The sequence below is a fragment of the Littorina saxatilis genome, linkage group LG2 (genome assembly GCF_037325665.1).
Source record: "Littorina saxatilis isolate snail1 linkage group LG2, US_GU_Lsax_2.0, whole genome shotgun sequence".
NCBI lineage: Eukaryota > Metazoa > Mollusca > Gastropoda > Littorinimorpha > Littorinidae > Littorina > Littorina saxatilis.
This window is the reverse complement of record NC_090246.1, coordinates 77,788,858-77,813,066: the sequence shown is the minus strand read 5'-3', so window position 1 is coordinate 77,813,066 and position 24,209 is coordinate 77,788,858. Positions and strand designations below refer to the sequence as shown.

Sequence of the window (24,209 nt, the reverse complement as noted above, 5' to 3'; positions counted from 1 at the left end):
TAGGTTACCTCCCTTGGACTGATCGTCAGCTCAGAAGGAGAGTGCGTGTCTACTTTTCAAGTCTTGGCACGGGTGAATTTCTCTCCTAAAAAAAAATGTTCGTATTTCCTATTATCACTAAAAGTAAACTGTCGGTTTGGGGGTGTTTGTATGTTAATACCACGTTTATTGACAATATATACGTACAATCTCATGCATGGAATGTCGTACTAGAATCAACTATCACGCTGTATCGCTGAAGGTGTAGCCTATATCGTGACGGCGGAAGCAAATGCATCGTCAAGTAAGCTCATTCGGACAGCACGCAGCTTTCAAAACATACACACTCACTCACTCACTCACCCTCACCTACGCCCCCCCCGACACACACACACACTTACTTGCCATGCCCCCCCCCCCCCCCTCTCTCTCTCTCAGTCTGCACGCGCATACCACAAACACATACAGATTACATGAAATGTACTTTTTTTTTAATAACAAGGCAATTATCACATTATGGAAAATCAACAGTGAAACTCCACATCATCCTGTACTTATTTCAACTCCCGTCAACACATGACACAATACTAAACATGCCATCGCATTTTACCAGCCACTCACCTAAATGCTATGCTTGCAAACTGACAATCTTTCAAACATACCTTCCTTCCCGTGTGAACAATCATGTCCATCCTCAGGAAGGGATCTGTCCGGGCTTTACGCGGATTGAGATCCTTCTTCCACTTTAACACATACCGAAATACAACAGCGTGGATTCATTCTCCGCATAGTAAGATTGTGTGTGAGCGTGCGTGCGTGTGTGCGTGTGCGTGCGTGTGTGTGTGCGTGTGTGTGTGTGTGTGTGTGTGTGCCGTGTGTTTGTGTGTGTGTGTGGGTGTGTGTGTGCGTGTGTGTGCATGTGTGCGTGCATGCGTGTGTGCGTGCATGCGTGCGTGTGTGTGGGTGCGTGTGCGTGTGTGTGTGTGTGTGTCTTGTCTGTCTGTCTGTGCTAAATTCAATTAGCGGATTGTCAAATTTGTCAATTACAAATTTACTCCCCCAAAAATCCCACTCTGCACTGGAAACAGCCAGACAGCAGAGTGTTTAGCATGTGATGGAACTGACTGACAGCAGAGTGTTTAGCATGTGATGGAACTGACTGACAGCAGAGTGTTTAGCATGTGATGGAACTGACTGACAGCAGAGTGTTTAGCATGTGATGGAACTGACTGACAGCAGAGTGTTTAGCATGTGATGGAACTGACTGACAGCAGAGTGTTCAGCATGTGATGGAACTGACTGACAGCAGAGTGTTTAGCATGTGATGGAAACAGCCAGACAGCAGAGTGTTTAGCATGTGATGGAACTGACTGACAGCAGAGTGTTTAGCATGTGATGGAACTGACTGACAGCAGAGTGTTTAGCATGTGATGGAACTGACTGACAGCAGAGTGTTTAGCATGTGATGGAACAGCCAGACAGCAGAGTGTTTAGCATGTGATGGAACTGACTGACAGCAGAGTGTTTAGCATGTGATGGAACTGACTGACAGAAGAGTGTTTAGCATGTGATGGAACTGACTGACAGCAGAGTGTTTAGCATGTGATGGAAACAGCCAGACAGCAGAGTGTTCAGCATGTGATGGAACTGACTGACAGCAGAGTGTTCAGCATGTGATGGAACTGACTGACAGCAGAGTGTTCAGCATGTGATGGAACTGACTGACAGCAGAGTGTTTAGCATGTGATGGAACTGACTGACAGCAGAGTGTTCAGCATGTGATGGAACTGACAGACAGCAGAGTGTTTAGCATGTGATGGAACTGACAGACAGCAGAGTGTTTAGCATGTGATGGAACTGACAGACAGCAGAGTGTTTAGCATGTGATGGAACTGACTGACAGCAGAGTGTTTAGCATGTGATGGAACTGACTGACAGCAGAGTGTTTAGCATGTGATGGAACTGACTGACAGAAGAGTGTTTAGCATGTGATGGAACTGACTGACAGCAGAGTGTTTAGCATGTGATGGAACTGACTGACAGCAGAGTGTTTAGCATGTGATGGAACTGACTGACGAACGCTCTTATTCCATGGTCAACACGATCGCTTAGACGAGGACTGTACATACCTTTAAGCTGTGCAATACGCCCCTTCACAGTCTTCAAGAAATAACACATCGGATCTGGTGTCATCCGCTTAGACCATATATAAAAATTCAAAATGTGAGCGCCGCTAAGAATGCCGAAAATACACTCAATATAAATTATGTACTCTTCCTTATACAAATGTAGAATCCTTCCCCCGTGTTTAGAATGGCGTGAATGGGTTATTTCGAGCAACACTCACAGTCCTTTTGTGAATTCTAAAACAAGGCAAGTTTGGACACTTGATTTTTAGCAGAATTGTACAGATTGTGTACTTTTTTTGGACCAGTTTATACAGGTATGTCCACATATCCACATGATATACCCGGACTATAAAACTAATGGTTATAGACCGTCCTGGCAAAAACAGCCTTCAGCACTAAACATTGTATTCAGTGAAGCTGCGGTATTTATTATGTATTCGCGCAGACAATTTCACTGCGACCATTCTCTTCAAATATTCATTGGTTCATGGGGGTTATAATCTGAAACTCGGCTGGGTGCTTTGAAAACCGCAGTATAGCTATAGTAGGCATTTCTGTCTGTGAATAGAGGCAGGCAGACGACTGCTTTATTCATGGTATTTTCTCCATGACTGGCTCCACTCAGGAACGTAAGGATGTATAAAAAGGAGGTATGAAAATGAGTAGGGTATAGAAATGTCGAGATCAGAACTGATGGCATCTACGAAATACTTCATGCATGGTGGACTGAATCGGAAACATGTGTGTTGTATCTTGTTTGGTATCAGAAGTTTTTTTTGAGCGGTGAATAAGACTATGTTCTACATGTAGAAGGAGTTTTTAGACAGCAAGGTTTTCTCTGCCTTACTCCCGCAAATTTTGTGTTGTACCAGATTCCTAAACACCATGCTATTCTTTGTTGTACAGGTTTATTAAGTGACACACAAGTCAAACATTATTTTAAGTTTACCAATAAGGTAAGTCTGTCAAGTCATAGAGGAAAAGTACTATCACATACTAAAAGCACCACAATCATTTGAAGTTAAAAAAAGCCTTGTCGATCAGTCAGAACATAAAAACTCTACTCCGACCCTAAAAATAAGCAAAGTTGTCTTATATAATAAGCATGTACACCTTTTTGCCGTCACGTGTGTTTCAATATGCGACTTTCACATACGTCCTGACTTAAACTGCTCCAATAAGGAAAAAGCCTACCCTGGCTACTGAAAAATGTGCACAGCAATATTGATAAGATAACACACATAGCCTGCACTGGCCCTATATAAATCTACTTACTCTACAACAGGTACTGGCGTTTAGGGTCAGGTATCTCGAACCGTAAGCTCACCTCCCATTGATAGGTCACAACGTACACACGAGGTCAAACGGCAGTAAAGAAAATGAATGACTCATATCACAAAATCTTACGAATAGGATCTAAACAAACGGATCTGAATAACGAAGTAGTGCGCGATAGCTGGAGTTCTTCCACCTACCGTTTATCGTGTATAGCTTCATCATAATTCAAAATCTTGTTTAAACCACGTGCAGATCGAATAAAACAAAAAGCTATAGCGCTCCAGGAAAAGGATATAGATAGATCAAGGATATAAATACCGAGTCATAAATCTTTATTTGCATTTTTGCAACATTGCTGTTTTATGGTGCGCACAGTGAATGGGAATTTATATACGCAGGCCGGTTGTATATATTACAAGTGATCTTGTTATGATCGGAGTTAAGAAGGAAAAAAACTAAACACGCGAGTCGGTTGTATAAAACGGGAGTTCTTCTTGTTACCATCTGAGTTCAGAAGACCAAAGCTCGACTCTGCCCTGTACAGCTCAGCGGAGTCGAGATATTACTGGAACCGGGACTCCAGGAGAGTATCGATAATCTGATCATACACTTGCATGAATCCAGTACTCCAATCACAGTGGCGGGGATGGGAACGATGGGGAAAATACGGGAGAGAAAAACCAACACAAACACGAGTCTTCATTCTTAACCTTATATGGTGACAGACTATGTCGATGGCTCAAATGTTCCATAGAATAAGAGGACTTTAAACAACGGCATTATGATAGGGGGACTTTATAACGACGTAATTATGACAAGGGGACTTTAACAACGTAACTATGACAAGGGGACTTTAACAACACCATACATGAAAACAGCTCATAAGGATATATTCATATATATGGTCTTGTCATATAAACTTTGGCAGAAAGGCATACAATATAACCTTGTTGAGCAACAAACACATTGTCTCTGGCATACAACTGTAGACTGGTGTTCGTACATTTTTCTTGACTCATAAACAGAGAAACAAATCCTCAGAGAGTAGTAACTCGAACCGACGCATCATCCTCATCTAAGTCCTGGATGGTGGTGAGTTTATTGTTATTATTGTTGTTACTGTTGTTATTGTTGTTGTTAATGTTCTTTGGTACGCTGCTGCTGGTTTTGCCGACAGTGACAACGTCAGGCAGAGAACGTGTGGGTTTGACGATGATCTCATCCGAGTGCAACAAGCGTTGCAATGTCCTGAAGTCAGCGTCACCCCCATCGGGACCTACTGTGTGCAGGCTTCGTCCTACGATGTTTTGCCCTGACTCTGTCGTAGGGTCGTCAGGCACTGTGCGAGCGTAGAGCGCGATCTTGATGTCGTCACAGAGAGGGGCGGTGCGGATTCTGTCCGAAACCTCGTTCACAGAATCGTCTCTTTCCCACGGGTTTTCATTCTCCTCTTCCTCCTCCTCCTCGATCCTACTGTCTCTCTCGCTGCTAGTCTTGCTGTCTCTCTTACTGTCTCTCTTGTTGAGACTCAGGTCGTCGTCAGCGCTGGACTCGCTCTTAGACGAGCAGCTCTTGGCGTCCGTGACGTCCTCCTTGCTTCCCGAGCAGCTGCTGTGGACGTCACTAGCCGACCTGTTCCTCAGGCTGCCCTCACCCCGCCTCTTCTGCAAGGAGTCAGTGCTCCCATCACCAGCCTTGGACTTGATGTTGGGGAAGGTCTGCGAGTCTCTCAGCTTGGACAACGAGTTGGTCTTGGTGCCTGGGAGCAGGAGGGGCAAGGATCTCTTCCGCCACTGCAAGGAGTTCCTCGCCGTCACGTCTCGCTGCAAGGTGTTAGACCTTGACCTCTGACCGTCCTTGTCAAGCTCCTGGTCGCTGCTGGCGGTGGATGCGACCTTGGGCTCGGTGGCCTTGACCTGGATGTCGGTGTGATTGAGGATGGAGGTGACCCCGCCTTCAAGGTGAAGGTTGATGGAGTGACGGCGGCGCGGGGGGTTGCGCGACTTGTCGTCCTGTGGGACAGGGTCCGCGTACACCTCCTCCACCTCGTACAGCTTGGTCTCCACCACGTCAGAAGGTCGGCTGCCTTTGCTCACCCCGTGGATGTTCTCCGCACGCACACGGAACATGTACTCCGATTCTGGCTTGAGGTTCTTGACCTGGTAGCTGTTGCCTTGGCAACTCTTGGTGACCACTGTCCATGCCTTGGGCTCCCTGGGCGTCGTCATCTCCACCGTGTAGGCGAACACCTTGTTGCCCGCGTTGTGTCGCGGCGGTAACCATGACAACGTGACGGAGTTGTGGGTGACTTCCTTTGCCTGTGGTTGTGAGGGTGGGCTTGGCTTCCCTGGACAAAAAAGGACGAAAAGGATAGTAATTGTAAAATGTCAAACAAAAACAAGGACAAAGACAAAAGATGCCAAACCAAAACTACTTACGATTAGCTGATCAATTTTATCAGTAAAAAAAATGAATAGAAATGAAGACTACAGCTGATTTAACAATACAGTAATTTGCTACATCCATTTTGACCAAAACTATAAACTAAAATAACATACCATGTAATTAATGCTGGTTTTGGGGGATTTTTTTGGAGGGGGGGGGTGGTGCGCTTTTTCTTAAATAAGAGGCCGATTCATACTGTTGTTCTCTTTCCATTCTCTTTCTATGACATAACACTGATTTGACCTTATAATCCCTTTGATCTGTTGATACAACACGCTCTAATCCGACTAAGTCTAGTTTTGACACCACCCCCCCCCCCCCCTTAAAAAACACGATTACAGTAACAAAAAGCAAAGCCTAATCACAAAAACAACATAAGCCGTCATGACAAAACTGTGACATGTTTATCTAACACTTGACATTGTTTATCACACTGCTCTTTGCACAGAATGTCCTCACTTATACTCATTGCACAGGCTTGAAAAGTATTTTTACAGAGGTCAGCTCTACAGCTCTTTTTGGGTTTTTAAAGGAGTGGTCTTTATTTTAAGATTTGAATTTTAAAACAACCTAATTTATTTGACATACAGTATATAGGGTTTTGCTTTGACTTTTATGTTGCCTTCGGGTGACGTTGCGGATTTTGTATATTGGAATTGTTTTAATCTAAAAATGTGTAATGATTAACTTGTGGGGTCCTGATTTGGCCTATTATGGTCCGCTGGACTCGAAAAGCAACAGCTAACTAACTAATTATTGCACAGGCGTTGAAAGGATCACAGATTACACAAACTGTGTGAAGCGATCACAGGTGACTCATAGCATTTATCGCACAAGTCACACAGTCAAATTGATCCGTATTTGCTTGCTGTTTTGGTGTGCAGGTGCAAAATAGCTACCTTTGAAAGGCCGTACAAAAGCTAACACAAAGAGTTACCAAAACAAGAAGAAAATAGACCCCCCCTCTGCTCACTAACGGTGTACAGGTATGAATAACCTGCCCCAGAAGTGTCAATGTGGCCAAACACACACACCAGCCTGCCCCCGTCTGAAAAGGTGTGAATGCAAACCTCAAACAAAGGACCCCGAATTGAACCCCCCCCCCCTTCCTCCTCCATACCCACCCCCTTCTGTCTGGCTAGGGCTAAAGGGTTGACTTCCAAATCAAACAGTTAAAGCAAACTTCTTCTTTTTTCGTTTTTCTTTTAGCTTTCCGACTTGGGGACGCTTTGAAAAGACCGTCACTGTTTCTGTCGCGATTGGAGGAGGGGGGTCTAAGAAAAAGACCAGAGTTGTAACACGTTGGCTGCCCCTTTTCATAGGGACCATCCACGTTCGAATAAAAAGTGTTTGAGGTCCAAATTTGCTTTCGTGTGGGTTTTTTTCCTTTCTGCACAGCAACCGTGCCGCGTGGAGAGCTATTCTTTGGGACACAGACATGTCTGACTCACACTCACGGCACACTGAGAGATAAAACTATTATAAAGCAAAGGTCATAAAATTATAACCCGAAGCGAAACCTAACGGTGTCAGGTTGGTTTTTTTTTGGTTGTAGATCTACATAAAGTGCCCGGATTCTTGTTCTGTGGGCAGTTGTAACGACATCAAAGTCGATCGTTAATATTTGCTCACTATGACTCTATGAGTATAACTCAGTTTTTTTGTTTAATGTAATCTTTCCTCCACTCCAACTCTCAATAACACTGTCAAACAATAACACGCCAGTTGAATGTGAAATAATCCTAAGTTTATGACTGTATTCATCTGTTTTGGGGTCGCGCAGTCCTAGTTCATCTATTTCATCTATTTCCACACGTCACATTTGTTCCTAGTTTAGAAATTGTCACGATCTCATTTGAAAACAGCTGTCATGATCATATTATGGACGTGCTACTGCACCTCAGAATGCAGCTTAGTTACGTCAGATGTATAACATGTGTATTATTCAGCTACAAAAAGGAATCCTAAATCCACAACGATTGGGTGTTTTTTTCCCCAGGGTATGAGGTGCATTTGTGTTGTTATGTAAGGCCGTTTCCCCTTTAAGTAGCAGCTATGTGAACGATAAATTTAATTAATATATTCATATTCATACTGATGCGTTCAATACGAACAAAGGGATGTACACTGTACTAATTAATTTATACCGATATCATTAGTAGCCGTGTATGCAAACAGTTAAAGTCTTTATCTGTTTCCAATGCTATGTCGACCAATCCTGTGCGACAGATGTTTACGACCTAATCAATACAAGTCAGTCTTTCGCCCAGGTAAAAATGCAAACATGGCGTCACCTGCATGGCATGTTAATGTCACCGCTCTATTTTCAGCTGTCGTTTACATAACAGTGTACAACCTTGTACTGTATTCAGTACTATTTTTACAGTTTTCAAATTACTTCCTACACATTTCTCGTACCTTTGTGTACTTACTTGGAGGGGGGGGGGTGTCTTTAATTTAATTCATTATGAGGTACAATTGGTTCGCTATACCGTTTACGTTGATGGGTAGAAAAATGTGTTTAACGAATAAAGCACGTTGAATATTTTGATTACAAGTATAAAAGAAAGGTCCTTAGAAACATTATTACCTCAATAACTGTCCCATTTCCATGAACAAATACAACCCTATTAATCGATCTAATATATGAATAAGATTGTCTTGTCGCCCTTTTCGTCTCCTATTCCTAACCATCTAATTGTCAACTTATTCAGTGTTGACGTGTGAGGTCAGTCTCTACGGCAAGAGCTAGGAAGCGGGGAGAGGGGGGGGGGAGGGTGGGGGGAAAGGGGGGGTTCAAAGGATGGAAGAGATAGGCCTGCGCATTCAACCCTGTAGTGTAACCTAATATAAGTTATTGAGTACACTTTATCAACAATAATTCAATACATTTTAGAATTCATTTGTGATAGCTATGTATGCTATCATTAACACACAGAGACAGACGCACGTACGCTCTCTCTTTCACACACACACACACACACACACACACACACACACACATTATAACATAACAAACTCTCATAAACTTACCGTTAGATGTACCTTTCTTTGAGGGCTTGTGAAAATCGCCGGACGTCAAGCCAGCCTTGGCGTGTTGATGATGGTGGTGGCTCTTTTTGCCCTCATAACCATGACCTCCCACATGGTGGAGGTTCGAATCCGAATGAGAACTATTGGCTCCCATATTGGCTCTCAAGACAATACAATTGAAACCCACAAAACTCGTGAGTAAAAGCACACGAAGACAGGCATGCCCCTGATACGAATGTTTGTTTAAAGTTAATCAGTCGCTTCCGGCAGGATGACTGACAAACTTGAACTCTTGTTATTACGACGTACAGAAGCGTGTCACATTGCGGCAACCCGATAAGGCAACACTCCTGAACATATTCAGGATCAAGTCAAAATCGTAAACACACAGTACAGCAAAGTACACTTTTAGTTCCCTAATGTCCTTAGATCAGTATCTCGTTTTGTTATCTCTTCAAAACGGTCCAACAGTAAGTGCACAGTTCAAAACTGTGTTTCTTGTTTCCTCCAAAATCACAAGATAGCACAAGCTAGCATACGACCACCTCGAGCCCAGCAGTTTGGGGGTAGAATTCGAAGAAACGCCGTGGAGGATGATAAAACAGTATAAGCTCCCAAAGCAAAAGCCAGTGTACAAGCTAACGCAAGTCGAGCCTCGCAGGCAGTTTTGAGGGCAGTGAGAAATCGAAGAAATGATGATAGTCAGACGCCAGGCTAGGCAGTCATCCGGCTAATATAACGTGTATAACGGCGGGGTGAACCTGAACGGCGGTAGACGTCCCAATTTTATGAGGGCTTGGTCCAGACAGCTAGCTAGCGTCACACTCACAGGGATGTTTTTCCACGTTGTGTGACCCCGGTCAGCACTGAGGCCAATAATCACTGAAGTGTCCGACCCGCCGAGAGAGGCTGAATGAGTGACAGAAAGACTATTGTGACACACACGGCGACCCACCGACCGACCACTCCTTTTGCGCTCCGTTTCCACTACTACCACTGTCTTTTCAGTCATTCATGATTCACCAGAATACTACTCCTGTCGCATATCCTGCTCGACCCGGCGAGAAAAACACTTCACTTCTTCTACTGTTCCGTCCACCCCTTGGCTTTTCCACTACGCCGTCAGGCTTTGAAGTCGCAGTAAAGACTGTGAACAGGGGGGTAAACTGTGTTGTGTCGTATTAGCGTAGTGTGTGCCCTTGCGACGGTTGAGCAGTGCGAGCTAGCGTGGTTGAGACCTCCCGCTCTATAACTGTTCCCTCGACTCACACCGACACAGGCATTCCCCAGTTTAGCGGCAGTCGTCTCCAAAATCGAATTTTCAGTCTGCCGCGGCGAAACCCTCCTTTTCCGAAAGCTCAGTGTATACGCTTGGATCGTTTCCACAGTGCAATGGATTCAAATCCTCCCACTGTCCTTTGTTGTGATATGACCTGAATCTCTCGTCTTCAATCCTGTCCAACACGGTAGAACGTTGTGGCGCTAAAATTCCGGCTTTGTTATAAAACTTGACGGATGCTGTGATATATTCTGTCTTAAACATTAATAGACTGACTTCCTGGCGGCGCTAAAATTCTAGCCTTGTTCTCTTATAAAACTTGACTGGGTCGTTCTGATAGCTTTTTCTAAACCACCGAGCTATATAAATATATATATATATAATATACCTCAGAGTGGTCTAATCAGTATACACCAGAAATAAAAATCGCGAGTCATCGACACAACTGTCGGGAAATTCCCACATGATACGGTCTGGCCTTTGTCGTCTCGCTCTCTTCGTCTGTACGTATCACTTTAATCCTCTCTTCTCAGAAAGAAAATCTACCAGCGATTTTACAGGCCCCACTGAAAAGTTTGCAAAACCGGTAGCGAGTAATTTTGCGGTCAGGTTCGACGCTACCAGCAGGAAATAACAGGAAATCTGATAGCGGCGTCAGTGGGATTTTGGGAACGTCACTTGCCAGGTGAAGGTTATCAAGTTTTGAGGTAGAATTAGTCGAAAACACAAAGGCTTTAAGTGGGTCGGTCTTCTTAGCCCAATAATCACGCGGAGGGTTGCTGAAAAGTCTACTAACAAAAGAACTAGTTCAGCGTCTTTCCTTTTGAAACATCAGATACCTATAAGTAGGTTTCTCTATTTCTTTCGTGTTTTTTCTTTCTTTCTTTTTAGCACTAACCCAGTAAACTGAGATTCTTGTGATGTCTGATGAAGGTAAATTGTGCGTGTCGTACCCGCTAGCTTACATGCAAAAGACAGGCTGCGTCGCCTGTTTTCTCAAGATTAACACCTTAATAAAGCTCCACTGATTTCTTCAAAAACACATCTTCGTCTTAGTTATCTTGGCGAAGTCACCGTCACGCGTAGTTTTACGCTCCAGCTGCTGTACTCCTATGACGTCACTCTATCACAAACTTAACTAAACCCATTCGTCACGCCCTGTTTAGGCTTAGACGTACGCGATGTACACACAAACGGACACGGACTGCGGCTTGTCGCCGCCAAACTGTTACTCAAGTGTAACTTGACAGAGCGTTACGTTACTGCGTGAGTAACACCCATAATGGTCACGGTCATTGCGTATCGCGCTTGGTTGACAGTGCGAGCTGATGACACAATAGGAATGCAGTCATTATCTCATTCCGATGACGCGATGTTTGGCTTCGAGCATTCCTATCTCTTTTGGGACTTACTCCTTGCTTGAAGTGACCGACAGAAGGACTATTGAGTTGGGCAGCACTATAGGTACGTGTGTGCCCTCAATTCTGTTCGGGGGATAATTAAGCAATGACATTTGCGATTAACAAACATTACAGGTTGCGTACGGCACAGTATAATAGAACCTCAAAACCAAGAGATTATTTTACTGAATGCATGCCCTTCTCATATGTCCAGCCACTAACCGTTCTATGTCTACTACGGTCTTACCTGCCCTTGCGATCACATCTCGAAAGCGACCACCTGCCCACAACGACTATTTCAAAGGACCCCAGACGAATTTTTTTCTTCTATATAATTCACCTTTGCATTGCGACCACCTGTCAATAACGACCACTTTTGATCGGTCCCTTTGGGTGGCCGTTATAGACAGGCTCAACTGTTGAATCCGAGCTCACTTACTCATTGCCCGTTCAAGCGCATCGCCAGCCACGGTTAATGTCTCTTAAATAGGCTGAGAATCTATTGAAGACATACTTTCTTTATTTGGTGTTTAACGTCGTTTTCAACCATTCAAGGTTATATCGCGACGGAGAAAGGGGGAGATGGGATAGGGGAAAGGGGGGAGATGGGATAGAGCCACTTGTTAATTGTTTCTTGTTCACAAAAGCACTAATCAAAAAATTGCTCCAGGGGCTTGCAACGTAGTACAATATTATTGAAGACATACAGAACAATTAATCCAGTCGTATTCAAGCATCAATGGCCATGGATTTTTAATTCTCAGAATATATATTGAATCATGACAGAATGCTTTTAAGAAAGAGTGTAAAACATCCCTTCACAAAGTGCAAGCTGGAAAGCCAGACGTGTCCCCGCTACGGTGGACACAGCCAGACTGAAACAAGTCAGCCTCTCGCAGCACGTCCACACGGCAGCTGTGTCGAATGCCTGTCCATTTTTCTGTCTCGGAATGTCAGTTTAAACCGTTCAAACTTGCACGCCTTTTCACTGTTGTCTTTACCAGCAGCTGTTGTGGCGAGGGCTTGTGTTTCGGGAACGCGACAGCCACGCGACGCTGCAAACTGCAGCTGCTGTCCACTCTTGACCCCCCCCCCCCCCCCCCCGCCCTCCTACAACCATCAGATCGCAAAGGGAAAGGTGTACTTCCCCTGCCCACCCGCCCTGTCCAGTCACCTTCTCTTCTCCATGTCCTGAGTGTGATGTTGTTTTCGTTGTTGTTTTTTTGTGGGTTTTTTTTGCGTTGTCCTTCAGCGTCGTCCCGCTAGTTGTCAAACTGAGGCTAGAATGTTCGGACAACGCTGATCCTGGCCTGTCTGCATGAAACAGACAACTACTGATTATAGAGAACTATTTTTTCCGGAATCAGTGTTCTCTTTGTTCTATGAATATCACCTTCATAAAACACGAGCAACACTGATAACCCAAATTTGAAAGTGTACTACGGGAAGAATTGGAACCCGCATGACAAGGCGGAGGGGGACAAAACCAGACTTATCATGTCAAACTATTCACAACTGGTTCACGCAATTCTTCTCAAAATATACAACAGGACACCAGAAATGGCTGTGTCTGAATGGAGAACTAAAGCCGGACAAATCAGCCAAGGAAGCGCAAGAGGTGATAGGGGAGATATAGCTTATATTAGTGCCTGAGGCTAAGACGCTCCCACCAAAGCTAATCAGGGGTTTGTTTGCTTAACGCCCAGCCGACCACGAAGGGCCATATCAGGGCGGTGCTGCTTTGACATATTACGTGCGCCACACACAAGACAGAAGTCGCAGCACAGGCTTCATGTCTCACCCAGTCACATTATTCTGACACCGGACCAACCCCATAATGCCAGACGCCAGGCGGAGCAGGCACTAGATTGCCAATTTTAAAGTCTTAGGTATATGACCCGGCCGGGGTTCGAACCCACGACCTCCCGATCACGGGGCGGACGCCTTACCACTAGGCCAACCGTGCCGGTAGCTAATCAGGGGTGAAACAAGTGAAAGATAAAAGGGGAAAGATCAATAAAACACAACACTAAAGACCGGAACGTCGATGGGTGCAGCAGATGCACCGCGATGCCTCCAGTTTAATTGGATGCAGCAGCACAGAAAGGCGGTGTAAATGCAGAGATAGACATTGTTAAAGTTCATAATCACCCCCCGACTCCACAAAAAAGGCTGTTACACCCCATCAACGTCTCAGAAAGGGCGGGAGTTTCTCCATGTTAACGACCGGTTAGCGCTGTCAATGAACCAAAGATTTACACAGCGAGGGATTAACTTAGATACCCAGTAACTAGCTGAGACAGGTGTGCAATTTCTAGTGAAACAAAAAGGCCGTTTATTCCAAACATAGAGCTACCTGCTCCAATTCTCTATGTTACCTGAAATTCAACTGTCATCCATCTGGCCAAATCTTTCCTTTGCCGCACCTACGACTGTTTTAATAATGATGGATGCATGAGTTTTCTTGCATTTTTGGGGTTAGTTGGAACCAGTTGGCTTAGTTATAAATAGCAGAGCGTATGTTTCCTGTGCGCTTACCTTCTTTTTTATAATCACTTTCTGTGACCTGCTTGTGATCATCTTGATACATTACAGCCTCTGACTGTATTTTACGAAACTTAGAGAGAGACAGACAGAACAACAGATACACAAACAAAAAACCCACAGATAGATATACAGACACACATACAGACAGAGACGTTTTAAGTGTCCTTTGTTGAACTTTCTCTGTGGATTAGAATCTCGACCTCCCAAGGGCCCAGTTTTTCCTCCCTGTCTAACCGCTCCTCACTTCTACCTGTTAATTCTACTGCACACACTCCGGCCTTGCTCGCCAAAGCGTTGACCAGGGCATGGAGTTTGTTTCATTGTCAGTGTGTGTGTGTGTGTGTGTGTGATTGTGTGTGGGTGAGGAATGTGTCTGTGTTTGTGTGTCTGTGTGTGTTGGATGGGTAAGGATTTAAACATTCCTCAATTGTTCTCATTCGCGTGATATGTCATATGCTTGATATATATATACGAGAGAACATTCCCTCTTACTATGTGTGTGTGTGTGTGTGTGTGTGTGTGTGTGTGTGTGTGTGTGTGTGTGTTTGTGTGTGTTTGTGTGTGTGCGTGCGTGTGTTTAACTGAATGTGGGTGTGTGTTTCTATAAAGGGCGATATCATGTTTTTGTACCACCATTGGTTTCAAATGCATTTGATTTAAACCTTCGTTACATTACATGCGCATAAGAGTGTCTGAGAAGATGAAAAGAGAATATTAGTATAATTTTGGTCGGCATGACCGCATGCGTTCCAAAACAAAACGAATAAAACAAAGCAAATAAAAATGAAACAAGGATGAAGAAAGAAAAAGAAAACCACAACAAATCCAAGACAGTAAAAGGAACAAACCAAGGAGCGGGAAAAACACAATCAATTTTGTCTGAATTCAGCTGTATTCATTTCTTCCAATTCTGTCGTACATGATTGAATAAATAAAATATAAATGTACACAAAACACTATTTTCCTTGGTTTCTATCACAAAATCTACAAACGGCTTCGATTTCTGCATACGTTTGTAATTGACATCAACATATCTACTTGTACATCTTTGCAATACAATAATAGCTTACATGAGTATGGCAACATGCTTCAGAACAATGTTTTTCTTTCGCCATGCAAAGCATGTAACAAAATATATGCAAAACAAAAACAAAATCGAAACAAAAACAAACAAAAAGCATCAATTAATATCAATATACTTGTATTTTAAGCAATGAGTTATCCGATGATGTCGGAGAATTTCATAATTATGATATGATAAGTATGTGTTGCTCCGAGTTATATAATGGTTGCTTGTTATCGATCGATGACGCCCATGCAACTGCTGACAATGATGACGTCATGCATGTAATCGTTGAGATGATGAGGTCACATGTTATCAATCGTCAACTGATCACAACATGCAGGTCGCTCCGAATACCTAAAAAAAACAAAAAAACAGTAACAGTCCATGTTAGATATGATATAAATAAAGAATGGGTAAAAAAAAATCACCGTTGATTACTCGTGATATGATAATCATCGATGTGATTATAATTATGCTATACATCAACCACTATCGTTTAAAGCCAACACCCATAGTCAAGTACGGGTGTCGAGTGATGATTATAATTATGCTATACATCAACCACTATCGTTTAAAGCCAACACCCATAGTCAAGTACGGGTGTCGAGTGATAAAAAATTGTTTCTGTCTACATAAATACCCACCCGATTTCCCTTCGCAACCTACTAAGCTGACTCGCAGAGACAGCGAGTGTTAATTCTCAAATGACAACAAGCTCGTCTTCTGCTGTTGCGTTGCTTATTTCTTGATTTTAGTGAGCACAGTAGGCCTTCTGTCTAGCTGCATGAAACAAGTAATAAGCAAAACACAAAAGAAAACGTTATTCCTGTAAAAAGAAAAAAAGCAGTGAGTCAGAACGCAAAGGCTACAAATACAAGAATAAAACGATATTAAAAAGGATGTGTACAGTGTTATAAATGCGTTTTTGAATTTTTTTTCAAAGCAGTGGGACCATAGCGTACTCTACTACAATAGAGATCGCCATGAGTGGGACCCATTACCTAAACCAAACAAAATTGTCATCACTCGCTTACGTAGGATAAACATGTAAGTAGAAGATGTTCACACAATCTGTTGCCAGTGACACACTCACACGTGGCCCTGGTTGTTGATGTATTTATTTATGCATATGTTCTATAATAGCGTGCATAGTTTTCAATGTGCACCATAACATAACACCTTCGCCATTGTCACATTGTTTTGGCACATGTGCATGTTTGTGTTATATTTTTCTGCCTCGGCAAAACATTCCAATATCATTACACGCCGATTCTGAACGTGACTCTTTGAAATAACGGAGTCGAAAAGAAAATAAACAAGAACCTGAATTTCCTAAACCCTCCCCTCACACACACACACACACACACACACACACACACACACACACACGCACACATCCCCCTCAAGATACACCCTCCCCTCCCCCACCGCCTTACACACAAATCCCAAGCCGGTACCCTTTGTCATCGAGCTGCTACCATGTCTGCGAAAGTTTCCACTATCATTAAAAATGTAGTGCGCACGAAACCGTGCATGAATGTCGTCATTGTATACATGCAACACGATAATAACACCGTGCAATGCACAAACATGGTGACTCAGAGAAGCGCAGTTCTGCGTAACCGTCACAGCCGAGCAATAGTTATGGAAACTGTCCACGCCTGACGTCATTCCACTATTTCCTTCCTGTCGATTCATTCGCGCGTAACAAGTACCTCACTACCAACAACATGCAGGATGTATCACCTGTGAGACGAAACCAAGGAGTCGTTTCTCACACATGTACAGAATTGCTTTATACTGTCATTTGAGTTGTCCACTGAAGTAAGGTTTGCAAATGGAGCCATAGAAATAAACGGTTTCCTCAGTTAAATAGTTGAAGGAGATGAGAAGAAGATTTAAAAGTTGGAAGAAACAGGAGTGGGAAAGACTCGACAACAGTGTGGTAAAACTGCAAGTTAATGGGCCTGAGTAATTGTTAAAGTCACGAAAACTTGCACTAAATGCTCCTTTTCAGGGTTGTGATTCACATGCGCTTCTGAAGATCTCTGAAGTGCAGGGTCTTAACCTTAGCTTTAACGCCGAACACCTCATACTTCAATGTTAAGAAGTTATGATTCGGATAAAAGGTAAAACATGTATCATCTTGTTACCTACCCCTCCCTCCTCCCCCCCCCCCCTCTCACCCCAGCAATTATCTATCTATTTCTCAAACATACACACACTCTCACAGAGTCACACACACACATACACACACATACACACACACACACAGACACACAGACACACATACACACACACTCTCTCTCTCTCTCTCTCTCTCTCTCTCTCTCTCTCTCTCTCTCTCTCTCTCTCTCTCTACCCCTTTCTATAACATGTCAAAACAAATATCACCCACAACATACAAGTTCAAAATCTATGCACTTCGGCTGCAACAGATGTCAAACAAACTTCTTACACACAATTATATAGCTCATACACATACACTATACACTGATGGCTGAATTTCGTCATTCTCTTAAATATAGTCCCGGCGTCATGGCAATATACATGCATATCTACAATCGTTCTAACCCACTACATCCTTGCGTACTACACCTGTTTCCCACATCACGTTTGCGTATTGATCAGAAAGATGAGTACATAAACTAACAGTAAAAACCGCCTTGACAGCAGACTTCCTGTGTCCATAAAATATTGTCCTGACCCATTCTTCCGCCAGTGGAAATATTGATCGTTAAAGGAGAAAAAACCCGTGTGCAAAAACAACACTCATTTTGTTAGGGCAAAAAAAGATAAGGTGTCTTTTTCCTGCAGTTTACGCAACGGTGGTCACAAATTTTCTAAGGCAGTTCTTCAACTGCTTCTACATGTATATAACTTCCTGTGATTTTCTTTGCGCTCTTTTTATTTTGTTTCGTTGTTGCAATGAACTACCAATCTCTCAGCTTTGAGTTGTTGTTGTTGGTGTTGGTGTTGGTTTTGTTGTTGGTTTTGTTGTTGTTGGTGTTGGTGGTGTTGTTGGTGGTGTTGTTGGTGTTGTTGGTGTTGTTGGTGTTGGTGTTGTTGTTGTTGTTGGTGGTGGTGGTGTTGTTGGTGTTGTTGTTGTTGTTGGTGGTGTTGGTGGTGGTGTTGGTGTTGGTGTTGTTGGTGTTGTTGTTAAACTGATTTCAAAGCTATGTTCTACAGCAATGGTGACATCAGTAGTATGTTTGTTCTGAACTCAAACCCGTTTAACGACCGTTTTCTAACCTCTCTATAGCCTACTTGTTATATCGACGTGGCCTCAGCGTCTGTTGGTCTACGCAGCGTTCCTTGTGGTTTTTCTCTTTTTCTCGTAAATCGCTTTCGCAGGGGGAAAAACCGTGTCCTTCCCTGATTACTTGTTTCAGAGTGTTCTAATCAATATTCTGCAGCACGAGCCGCTACGCAACGCACAAACTTATCATAACGAAAACAGGAAGGGTAGCCGATAACTGAATTGACTGTGAATGAATAGAAAGGAAAACATCGTGCTCATGTATAGGCACCCGCTCGGATTACTGTCATGGTTATATCACCAACGAATACAAGAAAGCAATTTCGGGAAAACCTGTTTGGAAAACCCCAAACTCACTTCCACTAAGTAAATGAAGAAACGAAAAATGTTGTAAACCGTAAAGAAGTAAGGCCAACGTGATAAGGATTAAGCCCTTTTTTAATTCCAACTTAAGCATACAAAGTAGGGAAATGCCGTTTTAAAAATATAGTACACCATGCAGTAAGCTCACGTATCAATGCGACACGCTAACTGAAATGGTCGTGACTGCATTCATACTGCTGAGGTGAAGAAAGAGTTTCTGCTCTTCGTAAAATGCGTGTCATCTTTATCTTTGCTGTTTTGTGTGTGTATTCTTTTCATACGAGTGCAAACCCAAACAAAGATATTGAATAAAGGAAGATGCCACCTCTTTTTCAATGTAAAATAGCTTAACGTTACAGTGTAACTCTCATTGCAAGACCTAAACAAATCCGAGAAAATCAGGTGCGGGGAGGTAACTTGGCACAGGTTATCAACAGAAAATGAGGTGCGGGGAGGTAACTTGGCACAGATTATCAACAGAAAATGAGGTGCGGGGAGGTAACTTGGCACAGGTTATCAACAAAAAATGAGGTGCGGGGAGGTAACTTGGCACAGGTTATCAACAGAAAATGAGGTGCGGGGAGGTAACTTGGCACAGGTTATCAACAGAAAATGAGGTGTGGGGAGGTAACTTGGCACAGGTTATCAACAGAAAATGAGGCGCGGGGAGGTAACTTGGCACAGGTTATCAACAGAAAATGAGGTGCAGGGAGGTAACTTGGCACAGGTTATCAACAGAAAATCAGGCGCGGGGAGGTAACTTGGCACAGGTTATCAACAGAAAATCAGGTGCGGGAAGGTAACTTGGCACAGGTTATCAACAGAAAATCAGGTGCGGGGAGGTAACTTGGCACAGGTTATCAATAGAAAATCGGGTGCGGGGAGGTAACTTGGCACAGGTTATCAACAGAAAATGAGGTGCGGGGAGGTAACTTGGCACAGGTTATCAACAGAAAATCAGGTGCGGGGAGGTAACTTGGCACAGGTTATCAACAGAAAATCAGGTGCGGGGAGGTAACTTGGCACAGGTTATCAACAGAAAATCAGGTGCGGGGAGGTAACTTGGCACAGGTTATCAACAGAAAATCAGGTGCGGGGAGGTAACTTGGCACAGGTTATCAACAGAAAATCAGGTGCGGGGAGGTAACTTGGCACAGGTTATCAACAGAAAATCAGGTGCGCGGAGGTAACTTGGCACAGGTTATCAACAGAAAATCAGGTGCGGGGAGGTAACTTGGCACAGGTTATCAACAGAAAATCAGGTGCGGGGAGGTAACTTGGCACAGGTTATCAACAGAAAATCAGGTGCGGGGAGGTAACTTGGCACAGGTTATCAACAGAAAATCAGGACAGGTGCGGGGAGGTAACTTGGCACAGGTTATCAACAGAAAATCAGGACAGGTGCGGGGAGGTAACTTGGCACAGGTTATCAACAGAAAATCAGGTGCGGGGAGGTAACTTGGCACAGGTTATCAACAAAAAATGAGGTGCGGGGAGGTAACTTGGCACAGGTTATCAACAGAAAATCAGGACAGGTGCGGGGAGGTAACTTGGCACAGGTTATCAACAGAAAATGAGGTGCGGGGAGGTAACTTGGCACAGGTTATCAACAGAAAAATGTGAAAAAGCAAGGTTTTAAAAGGGGGAAGTCTTACATTTGGGGTGTTAAAAGGCAGGTTCCATTGTGCTACATGTATTCCTTTTACTTTCGTGAGCTCGAGTCACACTTATCATGAGCCTATGATAGCGACCCCACAACATAATGTGGAGAAAATCCGGAATCATGCATTATATATACTAGCCTCCATTACCACTCATGAGAAACGCGAGTTAAACAGACTCAACACTATGGAGAAAGACAATAACACTAGAATTTAAATCCCTCACAGCAACAATACTTGCTCTGCCCTTTTTTCCACCCTGAGGGCATCCACGGGCTTCCATTATACCGCAAAAAGCACGACATAAACAGACTTCATTTTGAAGAGAAAAACTGCAACACTACATTTTAACTCTCTCACAGCAAGAATACTCGCACTGAACTTGTATCCCCCCCCCCCCCCCCCCCCCCTTAGGGCATCCACGCGCTTCCATTACCACAAGAATCACGACATAGAAAGACTTCACATTGAGGAGAAAGACCACAACAATAGAATTTAACTATTTTACATGAAGGCTTTGGCCGCAAGAGTACATGCACCGCCTTTTTATTCCCCTGTCAGGCCATCCTTCTTTCCAATGACCCTGTCCTTGCGTCATGCCAACAATACTGCGACCTTTGAAGTCCATCTTTATTTCTACACACTGACCAGTTAACTGCTCACAATTTGCTATCTGTTGGACAACCAGCGAGTGTTTATGTCAATGGCAATGGCCGCAGTTGTCAACGTTTTAATGGACATGCGAAGCTATAAGAGATCCCCAGCGCAAATGGCTTCATTAGTTATTTATGGATGATGTTAAGTCACTGGCCAGGTGACATAAAGTAGGCTGCTAACACAGGGGAATATGTGTGTGTGTGTGTGTGTGTGTGTGTGTGTGTGTGTGTGCGTGTGTGTGTGTGCGCGCGCGTGTGCGTGCGTGCGTGTGTGGTCTGTCTGTTTGCCTGTTTGCACGAAAATGTGATCGTACAGGAAACCAAGAAACGCACGACATATTTCTGCCATGAAACCACTTGAAAATCCATTGCAACAGTTTCAACATCTGGGCTGCTAAAGTACACCAGTCAGCTATCCTGGTCTTAGCGCAAAAAAAGAAACGGGGTCTGACAGGGTAGAAAGTGTGTCGCGTTTACACGAGAAAAGGCGAGGCTTAATTCTTGGCAAACAAGCTTGACCCCCCTCAAGATCAACCAAGACCGGTCCACAAACTGCTTTCGCGGTGCCAGCTGAATTCACAGTTGGTCCACTCCGGCCACATCAAACAGAACAATCCCACGACAGCGAATCTCAAACCCCAAAGCCTTGTTGTTTACTTACTGTACAAGAAAACGATCTGTGGTTTGTATCAATATTAATGTGTGTAAGGAAACACAATAAACATCTACCCGAATAAGGCAATGATCTAGAGTTGTTTTCTAATGAAGAGACCACCATCGATTGATTTTAGGGGGGGTTATGCATTTTTAAACCAAAGATTTTATAGGACGGTATGTAAAACCAACGTTCTGGTTTGTTAGGTTGAGGCCAATTTGGATTTATTGAGTACAGTATTTGCTTTTATTTTAGAATTTTATGGCGTCAGCGGACAAAAGTAATAATGATTACAACATATCCGACTGTCTTTTAAACGGATGCATCATGGAGTCTTCTTCTTGTTGATCACAGGATTCGTCGTGGTAAAAATAGACCGCCGTTTTCAGATTTATTTTATTCCCCTGCTGAGCAAAAATATGCGTAACAATAGAAAATAAATACAGGTACTCAGTGAAGAACCGCTTTGATCGCAACCTTGACACTATAGCTTTCCACTACCGGCAACGCCACCGTTATTCTTTGACACTCTACAAACCACTCTACCCCTTTCTACTCAAACACCAATGACACCTTGCCTGCGAACTTTTCCAATCCGGGCCAGACGCGGCACCGAAAAGACTGGCAATCAATTCCCTGTCTCGGTGGCGTTGGATTACCGCCTGAATAAAACCCAAACAGCCCCCCTGACAGACGATCAAGCCTCGCTCCTTTGTCGCGCAACTCCCCAACCTGATATTAATCTGTCAGCCCTAGCATTCTTCTTGCCCACTGCTGTGAAATAAGGCCTTGAATATGGTCCTTCGCGCGACTTATATTATAGCTGCTTCGCTTCAAGTGTTTCGGGTCTGGCTTAAAAGAGACACTGACCGTAGCTTCTGGGTTTTATTCGTTTAATTTATTACTTTCTTTTTCTTTATTTGGTGTTTAACGTCGTTTTTCAACCACGAAGGTTATATCGCGACGGGGAAAGGGGGGGGAGATGAATTTATTACTTGCTTTTTCAAAAATATTTTTTAGCGCATCAACGTTGAATGACCCCAATACGTTTTGAGGCTTGTGATGACGTAGAGAATCAATTATAGTCACGTTGCCCGGTTAGTCTTCACTCAGTGGACATAAGAGGCTGGTATAAATAAATAATAATCATGATCATAAAAATAAAAATAAAATAAAAACTTTCCTGACAAATCCTGCCCTTTGATCTTTTTTTACTTATAGCAAACCTTAATTACTTATAGCTTAGCCTTATTGCATCAAAAGAAGATAAGTGATCATATTTTACGAGATTCATTATTTTGCACAATTGATATCAAAATATTTTTCAGTAGGAATAATAAAGACTCAAACCTATAACAACCTTCCGCAGTTTCTAACCTGTTCTAGTGTGTGCAACTAACCCAATTGACAGAACAAGGGAGCCAGGAACCTGAGACCAGCGTTCAAGACGGTATGGTTGTTGTTGAAGGTGTCGGAAGGGGGGGAGGGGCTGGAGAGAGGGGGGGGGGGGTATAATTGAATTCTTTTATTCACACGTTTCCGCACGAACGGGTTGGATCATTGACTTGCGTGTACAACTGCTGCGCGACCCGGTGTAACGTTCCTCAGTCCAAACAAACTAACAGTGATTCAGACGTCCTGTTCAGTGTAATCAACATTCACCACAGGGAGCCGAGAAGGTCACTCAAACACTCAATCACTGGAATTCAATAGACAGGGCTAGGGGTCGGCTGAAGAATCATTATGTATCAACTAACTGTGACCTTCTTATTATCTTCAACGGTGACTACACATTTTGTGAGGTAATTTCAGTTCATATAGTCCCGTGAGGTTTCCCTCATGGAAAGACGTCGACACGTTGTTGGGAAATAACTGTGTCAAGTTGTATGGGTTGTGGAAGAGTCGCTTTCCCTTGTTTCTACAGAAACACTGAGGCAAGCCTATAGCGTGTAGCTTGTCACAGTGTTTCACGGAAAAGTGAGGGAAAATGAGGGAAAGCAACTCGTCCATAACCCATTCCAAAAAAAACAACGATCGAGTTATTTCCGGAATTCGCAGTATATACTCGGGTTGCTGTCTTTCTTTCTTTATTTGGTGTTTAATGTCGTTTTCAACCACGAAGGTTATATCGCGACGGAGAAAGGGGGGAGATGGGATAGAGCCACTTGTCAATTGCTTCTTGTTCACAAAAGCACTTATCAAAAATGTGCTCCAGGGGCTTGCAACGTAGTACAATATATTACCTTACTGGGAGAATGCAAGTTTCCAGTACAAAGGACTTAACATTTCTTACATACTGCTTGACTAAAATCTTTACAAAAATTGACTATATTCTATACAAGAAACACTTAACAAGAGTAAAAGGAGAAACAGAATCCGTTAGTCGCCTCTTACGACATGCTGGGGAGCATCGGGTAAATTCTTCCCCCTAACCCGCGGGGGGAGGTTGCTGTTTCCCT

The 24,209-nt window shown here is 43.5% G+C and overlaps 2 protein-coding genes across 2 annotated transcripts in view; both read right to left on the bottom strand.

Annotated features, from left to right (window-relative positions):
• LOC138959774 (titin-like) overlaps positions 1–24,209 on the bottom strand; it is a 533,368-nt gene that overhangs the window by 82,845 nt on the left and 426,314 nt on the right. The gene's annotated exons all lie outside the window — the stretch shown is intronic.
• Positions 3,000–10,500, bottom strand: LOC138959776 (uncharacterized). The gene is made up of 2 exons (XM_070331386.1): positions 8,865–10,500; positions 3,000–5,733 (listed from the first exon to the last, which is right to left on the bottom strand). Exons 1-2 carry the CDS (start codon positions 9,016–9,018, stop codon positions 4,424–4,426), a joined length of 1,464 nt encoding a protein of 487 aa, XP_070187487.1. The 5' UTR covers positions 9,019–10,500; the 3' UTR covers positions 3,000–4,423.